At 39.7% G+C, this 8740-nt stretch overlaps 1 protein-coding gene across 3 annotated transcripts in view; it reads left to right on the top strand.

Moving 5' to 3' along the window:
* The first annotated feature begins 1664 nt into the window (after positions 1-1664).
* cacng8a (calcium channel, voltage-dependent, gamma subunit 8a) overlaps positions 1665-8740 on the top strand; it is an 8671-nt gene continuing 1595 nt past the window's right edge. Inside the window, exons 1-6 of one of the 3 annotated variants that reach the window (XM_027008281.3) lie at positions 1666-1909; positions 5026-5079; positions 5353-5580; positions 6855-6938; positions 7076-7216; positions 8526-8740. The exon at positions 8526-8740 is cut by the window's right edge and continues 1595 nt beyond it. In XM_027008281.3, the coding sequence (XP_026864082.1) occupies positions 5355-5580; positions 6855-6938; positions 7076-7216; positions 8526-8740 (666 nt within the window). In that variant the 5' untranslated portion in view covers positions 1666-1909; positions 5026-5079; positions 5353-5354. Of the gene's footprint in view, positions 1910-5025; positions 5080-5352; positions 5581-6854; positions 6939-7075; positions 7217-8525 lie in introns of all 3 variants that reach the window. The other 2 variants (XM_027008282.3, XM_027008280.3) reach the window with 2 other exon arrangements.

The raw sequence follows: 8740 nt of genomic DNA, 5'->3' as shown, positions 1-8740 counted from the left end.
TTAAGAAGCCAGATTTGTGCTGGTATTGTCCCATTGAGCCAAAAGTCACCAGGCTACATCAGTTTTATGGATCCAGATTAGAACTTATAGGCAATGTGAACAGATCTGGGGCAGATCATTTTTGTTATCTGGTATAATACATCACAATATCAGTAGACTAGAACAGGCAAATATAGCGGAGTTTCAATATACCTCATAGAATAAAGTTTAAAGTCTACTTACAGATGCACTGTATAATAATGTTTATTAAATTTGTGGATTGTCTGCATATTTTGTAATAAGTACTTTTTTGCATTGCAAATGCAAGCCAGACATCTGTCTTGGACAAACATGTTTACGTGAATCTATCAATTAAACACACTTAAACAAAACATAGGGTGATATTTGAGTTGTATCAGCTAATTATCTAAAATACTACTCACACATTGCATCTTACTTTTTCTGTATGTATAACATATACTAAAAAAATATTTTTTCCATACAGCCTTTGGGCTTATTAGTAAGGCATGTTAGTAGGTACATTGCCCCATATAGAAAGCTGCTTTACACATGTCCAAGTCATACAGTTTGACACTGAACTACAACTCTCTAGCTGCCATTGGAAACAGATAACAGGCCAGTGCCAAGGCCACTCTCTTCCAGCAGGGTATCTGTGACACAACAAAGGTTAATCACCAAATGTCCTAGTGCATTAGTGTATGATGCACCACAAAATAACCACGAAACATTCTATTGCATTAGTGTATGATGCACCACAAAATAACCACGAACCATTCTAGTGCATTAGTGTGTGATGCACCACAAAATAACCACGAACCATTCTATTGCATTAGTGTATGATGCACCACAAATTAACCACGAAACATTCTAGTGCATTAGTGTATGATGCACCACAAATTAACCACGAAATATTCTAGTGCATTAGTGTATGATGCACCACAAAATAACCATGAAACATTCCAGTGCATTAGTATATGATGCACCACAAAATAACCATCAAACATCCTCGTGCATGACAGACAAAAGCCTATTTAGAAGTTATCACCCTCTTGCCTGTCTCCAGGGTGTTTTAAATTCTTTAAAGATTTGAGAGGTTTTCCATAGGTTTCATGATCAGCAGGAGTTCATGAAGAATAATCAATATGATGCTTATGCTGACACTAATTATATTTTAGAAACAGGCTTTACTTTTGCTTAAAAGATAAAAAAATAAATAAATTAATGCATCAAAAATGAAAGCTGAAATCACCCTTCTCGACATGAATTGTGATGGTTAAGGTTTCTCAAATCTGTTATTATTTTTTTTGCTGAATCCCCATTCAGTCAGCAGTATCACCCCCCACGCACACTCACACACACCATCCTGTTCTGTTCTTGACTTTAGAATGCCCTGTTGCCATGGTGACAGCATGGCACACGCTCTCTCGTTCTCCTTTTTCTCTTTTTTCTTTTTTCTTTATAAATCCCTCTCTTTCTGTGGATCTGTGAAGTCCTAACTGATCTTCTTGAGTTCCTGTTTTGAAGTTAGACCTATGTGATATGTGGCATTGCCTCTACTTTACTGTCTATGTTACCATCATGTTAATACAATCTCTTTTGTTTCATCTCTACATGGCTGTTTGATTCTTCTCAGGAACAGTACGAATTTGCTGCCACGCATTCCTTTTGAATGGAGAAAAGAAGCTACTCCCACCCACGGGCAAGAAAACGGGCGGAGAGAGAGAGAGAGAAAGAGCAAGAGGGAGGGAGTGTGTGTGTGTGTGTGAGAGAGAAAGAGAGAGAGAGAGAGAGAGAGAGAGAGAGAGAGCAGTCGATGGATGCTGCTTGGACAGATTGGTCGGTACGTTCTTCTGTGACGCGAACCAGAGCGCTGCAAGAATGGATGGAAAGGGCAGACACATTCCTCCAGGTAACTATACACACACACACACACACACACACACACACACACACACACACACGCATGCTAACGTCTCCCTACTTCAAGCTCTGACCACTGAGCTCAGACACTAAAGGGTTAATGAAATGGGGTTTTATGTACAAATATTCTTTACTGTTCATGTCTAGATATTCTGAGAGTCTAAGTATGTCCTCTATTGATGGTCCATCTCCAAACAGTGTTATGTGTCTCCGGATAGTCACATATTAGGATGTGTATATGTATATATATTTATATATATTCTTCAGTAAGAGTTAGTGTTTGGAAAGGTTTTATTCCTAGTATATATTCTAATATTCTAAAGAGGTCTGTCTTTTCACATTCATTTAATCAGATTCATTCTCTTCTCCTTTGAGGGCTAACATCTGATGTGCAAATTAATCATTTGTATAGTACATAATAAAGCAACTGAAAACCTTAAATGGCGTTTATGGATACTGTACATTTTGTGCTTTGTCTGTACTTATGTCATTATTTACAAACATAAGACTTTAGTTTAGTAATACCAATCAGATACTAATTGCTATTAATTGTAATTTGTTATATTTGTTTTTATTATCACGATTTGGATTAGCTCAGCTAGCCTGGAAGTTTATTTAACACAAAGCTTGTATCGGAATTGCCTTAAAACTACTACTGCCCTGTACCATTCCATTTCTGCTTTTTCTATATCTGAAATTGCTCTTGTCTCTCAGTGTAGATTTTCTGTAAGTTGAAATCATTCATGCGGTTCTGACAGGCTCCATAACCCAGCAGTTCAGGAGACGTCTGAGAACATATTTCTGTCCTCTGATCAATTAGACTTGTTTGTGACACCTATTGGTTTTTGACGTCATCGCAAACAGTGTTCATCAGCGTGGCTTCAGGCTGAAGGCATTTAGCACTAAGCAGAGAAGCATTTCTGAATTCACGATGAGCTGTCAGGATTAGTAGTCAGCGAAAGGTTACACAGACGGATGATGACGAATTTGCACATTGGCCTGATGAATTCGAGATTTTTTTGCTTTGCAAGTGCACTGTAATCCAGTGATCTGTTCAAGTGCCTGCTTGTTTTCCTCTAGGAATATCGATACACGGGTGAGCATCAGAGGTGCGGAATGTAAAGTCACGGTACTGACCGATGGCCTGTAATAGTCACTGTGAGAAGTGGCCACTGCTTTGTTTGAAGCAATTTGGCCATGCCATCAGCCCGTAGCATGAGTGACCTTTCTGCATTCGTGTTAAAATGCCTTCTAGCGGTTAGCACTGCTCAGATACCAACTTTTAAAGGAGTGTACCATCACCTGGATGCTTACATGTAGTCCTTTTTGTTTATGTAACCCCCTGGATGAAAGTGCCTGGAAACTGTGCATGTGAACTGATGTTTAGTTATCAAGTGGTGACCTGTCTGGATTAAAGCAAGCCGACTGGGATCTGTGCAGACACAAGATGTTTTTTATCACTTAAAGGAATGGAGCTAATCTCAAAATGCTTTAATTTCACACAGACCTAGTACACAATAGTACACAACCCTGCAGCTTCAAAACTGGGCACATGGTTAAGGTGTAAATTTAATGATTATAGTTATAAGAAAAAGTTTCAGAACCCTTTGAAATTAACCAGATTTCTCTAAAAAATGGTATGTCATATTTAAACATGCAAAAAAAATTCCCTGTGTTTATTGCTTATTTAACAAACAACAAAAAAAGGTTTCATTTTCTTTGTAGATTGATTATATTGTAACAGGTGCAATCTGCTTTATTGAAAATGGCCTTAACTGAATGTTGCTCTAACTGCCAATTAGGCAAATCATGTCACCACATTTCAGTGGATTTTGTGGCCATTACAGAAGACATAATTACTTCTGTGTGAAACGTTCCATCATTGATTTACTTCTGTATTCTGGATCAGTGTCATTTGCATGACCAAACCCACTCTGAGATTTAGATCGCAGAATGTTGACATGCCTTATCACTCTTCTGTGAGATTTCCTGATGTAGTGTGATTTTACGTAGTGTGAGTCCAACAACATAAGGGTGCCTACATACTAGGCAAAATGAGGTCAAAACTGTAGATGTGTACTACAACCCCATAAATATATATTTATATAATACAGATCAGTAGACATACACCTGTTAACATATCTCAGGTGGATCAAAGTTTGCAATATGTCTGATGCATATTCCTGACTAACATCATATATGTTTTAGCTCATAACAAAATTGTTTAAAATGAGGAAGGGGGTGTTTTTCACTATTGACAAAGAATATGTCAAATATGTTTAAAATATGAAATAAAAAAGTGAAGGTATGAAAAAGCAGTCAAGACGTAAATACTGGGGGTGATGTGCCCCCCTAGATCTGTACCTGTGCATTGTGGGTGCAGAAGCTGTGTACTGGAGCAGAGATGTAGGGTTTTAACTAAACAGGACCATGTCTATACAGGCAAATTTACTGAATACTGGATGTTTTGCACTGATCTATGATGCTTCGCTTAAGGAGAGAAGCAAGAGTGGAAAAAAAAACCCCCACATGTCTTAATGTCATAACCTGCCTGCCTGTCTGTGGATTGGAAACTTTATAACTACCCTTGGAACCATTTAGAAATACATTTGTAACCATTTTCTAGTCTTTGTGGCGCTCTGAAATCAATAAGGTCCATATTTGCACTTATTGGGCTGAATTATCCCATACTGTACATATTGTTGCCATGATGTTATAAAGAGCAGGTAACCAAAATTGTGTTTTCTTTCTAGCATGGCAGATGAAACCAAAAATACTTATCCTCAAGTCATTAGAGTTATCCTAGGTCATTATCCTAGAATTTCAAAATTTTTTCAGTGAACTCAATTGTACTCTTTATAGTATTGTGAAATAATGTTTGTAAAATTAGGCTTTGTTTATATGAAAAAATGAAGGTCAAATCAATTTAATTTATTTTACTCATGCAAAAATCTGTAATATACCACCGAGTTCCCCAACCTTTTTTTTACAATTGTATATTCTTAGTCTCTTAAAGTTTATCTGCAGGTGCTTCCATTACATCTCTGAACTCTGAGATCTTGATTTAATTTCTTCTGATGTTCCAACCTATGGAAATATTGTTAGGAATTGAGCATTAATTCCGGGGCAAAGGGATCCATCCTGTTCCCAGGAACACAGGTATGATTTCAGAGGTTGGGAAATGTCCTATAAGGCTTTACCATTATGCACTTTATCCCACTGGTTACATTTCTAATATCTGTATTAGTCCATATTATAAAAGAAGCGTTTTAGCATATTTGTATTTCTCCCTGTTATTAACAGCTGTATTCTGTTTAGAACACATTTTCATTAATTTTCTTGTTTTTCAAAATGCTCCTCTTTTTGATCATTTCCTCCTCATTTCTGCTAACCTTGTGTTTTCACTGTCCTCTCCACCCCTTATTCTGACAGCAATGGTCTGGTGTGAGCGGGGGATCCAGGTTTTGCTCACCACAGTTGGGGCATTTGCCGCCTTCGCCCTGATGACGGTGGCCATCGGCACGGACTACTGGCTGTATGCGCGAGCCTTCATCTGCAACAGCACGGCCAACACCACCCAGGATGACCCCCACAACAAGGACAGGAAGGACCCTGGGGCCCTCACCCACTCTGGTCTCTGGAGAATCTGCTGTCTGGAAGGTGGGCAGGTGTCTCTGTACAAGTGTGAGACATGGAGGGTTCAGAGTGTGCGTGGGAAGCTAAAGGCTACACGCATTTGTGCATATGCCTGCCTTTGTCAGTGTGAGAATGCAGCACAGTGGAGTGGGGCTGGCCGCGATGTCTTTGATATGTGGTTCTTTACATTTTGTTGGTATGTATTACGTACATTATTACAAACACAAGATTGCCCTGAAATCTTACGCAACCCTCAGTCACCTGAATTTGTTTCTCTCACTGGAGAAAGAGATTTCAGATTACTAGGTGCTGTATGGATAGTTATGACTGTCGTATGATTTTCCACAGTATTTTCCATGAAGGGAGCCATGACATTAGTCACTTTCACCATTGTAAAACCTCTTGGAACTCCTGTTGGCCACAGATATCCACAAAACTGTGCTGTTTACACCTGACTGAAGTGCAACAAGCACCAAAAGCGTATCACACTATTCTGATGTGTGGATGCAAGGAGAGACCCACCACTACTCTCGTCTTAGGAGGCTGGCTTCCAGCAAACAGTTGTCATTTGCATGAGAAGCCAGCAGGAATGGATGTGGTGTGATTATGCAATGAGTCATTCTAGGTCAAAGGTGCCACTCCTGTTTCTCTTGCATAATTACTGGAGGTGTGGAACGGAGCACCACTCATCATGCTCGGTGGACTTTGTGGTGCACGAGTTATCCCACAATCTCACCGCACATCACCCCACTCCCCAAACAGCTTAAATGTTTAAAAGCCAGAGGTGGGGGACTCCAGAGGTGGGGGACTCCAGAGGTGGGGGACTCCAGAGGTGGGGGACTCCAGAGGTGGAGGACTCAGAAATGGAGAACTCCAGAGATGAACAACTCAGGTGAAGGACTCCAGAGATGGAGGACTCAGAGTTGGAGGACTCAGTACTGTTTTTACAAGCAGCATTTGGAAATGATATATAATGTTCTTTTTGTGTTATCAGAGCAGACAGCATTTAAAAGGGACTGACCATGCACATCATAAAACAAACTACACCAGTGTCTTTACCAGTGTTTACACCAGTGTAACCACCAGCGTTTACACCAGTGTCTTCACCAGTGTTTTCACCATTGTTTATACCAATGTTTACACCAGTGTTTACACCAGTGTCTACATCAGTGTCTTCACCAGTGTTTACATCAGTGTTTACACTACATTTGTTGGGCCTTAAGTGAAATGAACTCCGTCTACTTGTTAAAGAATATGTCAGTCACAACATGTTGTTCCTCTCTCTACGTCTCTCCCAGGGTTAAAGAGAGGTGTGTGTTCCCAGATTAACCACTTTCCTGAAGATGCAGATTATGACCAGGATGCTGCAGAGTATCTCTTACGTGAGTTTTGTGCGTGTGCGTGTGCGTGTGCGTGTGCGTGTGTGTGTGTGTGTGTGTGTGAGATTGGTTTTGCTGATGTGTGGCTCGTCTCTCCTCTGCTGTGTCTTGCCTCCTCTCATCTCCTGTCCTCTTACCAGGTGTAGTGAGGGCCTCCAGTATATTCCCAATACTCAGTGCCATCCTGCTGCTCTTGGGAGGTGTGTGTGTGGCATCCAGTCGCTTCTATAAGAGCAAGAGACATACCATCCTTGGTGCAGGCATCCTGTTTGTGGTGGCAGGTGAGACGATGGAACCAGGTGATGTTTACAATTAAAACATTTAGCAGACACTTGTCCAAAGTGACTTCAAGAAATTTGAAGTTGTGTCCATGGGAGTTATGTAATATGGTAATAAATATAGGGCAGTGGTAGCTCAGTGTTTAAGGAACTCGACTAGTAATCAGAAGGTTGCAAGTTGAAACCTTGGTTGCATAATTGTGAGTCACTTTGGGTAAAAGCGTCAGCTAAATGCCATAAATGTAAATCTAATACAACCAGGCTACAGTCTAAGGACATTATCAAGACATGTCTCTCGTGCTTTGTGACGAGGCACATAAGGTATCTCAAGTATAGTTCACATACACGATTTTAAGCTAGTGTTGCCGGGGTGGCTGTCTCCACAGACACTGCTAGTCAGTGCTACGCTCTACTGTGGTATGTTAGTGATGTGGAGAAAATAGGGTAATAAAGCATGAGCCTACTGAGTGTTAATTTAGCACATTAATTTATGCACTTCCTAAAAACACCTACTGTAAAAATAGGACTGGATGATATGGTTATATGTTGTCATTATCACAAAAGAGCACAGTATTATCCCATAAATTTCAATATGTTTTTCTGGCATGACCGGTATTTCCAGAGCACGGACCAACTGTATGTTTGTAGCACTTCTGTTTTGTTAGCTGACCTCAAACATAAATATTAAAATTTGTAGAACTATAAAGTGTGGAAATATCACCCAATTGTCTGTTGTCTATTGTACAGAGACATATAAAACCCTAATCAGGATTTGCTGCAACTGGGAATTTGTATTTTTATATTTGTATCTGCTGTCAAGGATGCTGATAGATGTATTTAAGATATCTAATACATCAATATGGATGATAAAAAAGATCTCATTAAAGTCTTTTGCTGATTTTGATGTGCAAGAGAATACATTTATTTACCAGCATAAAAAATATTCAACATATGCCAGAATTGTTATATTCATTGAATTCTGTTTGCCAAAACCAATGTATTACCTTATTATCATATTATAATGGATTACCAACACCAATATCAATATCAATATCAATATCACAACAATATCAAAAGCTCATGCTAGAGTGTCTGGTAAACCATTTTACTGTGAATTCTGTGGTTTTTTTCAGAGTGATAGCCGATGTCTCCTTTGACTCTCCTTCCCCATGTCCTCATAAGAGGACTTTGTAATTTTAAGAAGTTGTGTGAAATTAAATCTGCAGTCTTAACATCATTCTCCAAAAAGGGCTAGACCTTTGGAGGTTAAAATAATTAAAATAAAAAACTTGTGTTTCCCGCACCAAATCAGGTCTGAGCAACATCATTGGTGTCATCGTCTACATCTCTGCAGCGCTCAGTGACATCTCACCGAAGAAGGACGAGGACAAGAAGTGGCACTATTCATACGGCTGGTCCTTCTACTTTGGTGGCCTGTCCTTCATCCTGGCCGAGGTGGTGGGCGTACTCGCCGTGAACATCTACATCGAGCGCAACAAGGAGTTGCGATGCCGCACGCGCTCTGAC

This window comes from Electrophorus electricus, chromosome 2 (genome assembly GCF_041902795.1).
Source record: "Electrophorus electricus isolate QZ-2024a chromosome 2, ASM4190279v1, whole genome shotgun sequence".
NCBI classification, from domain to species: domain Eukaryota; kingdom Metazoa; phylum Chordata; class Actinopteri; order Gymnotiformes; family Gymnotidae; genus Electrophorus; species Electrophorus electricus.
Note: the sequence above shows the minus strand (reverse complement) of the source record. Positions and strands in the feature narration are given on the sequence as shown.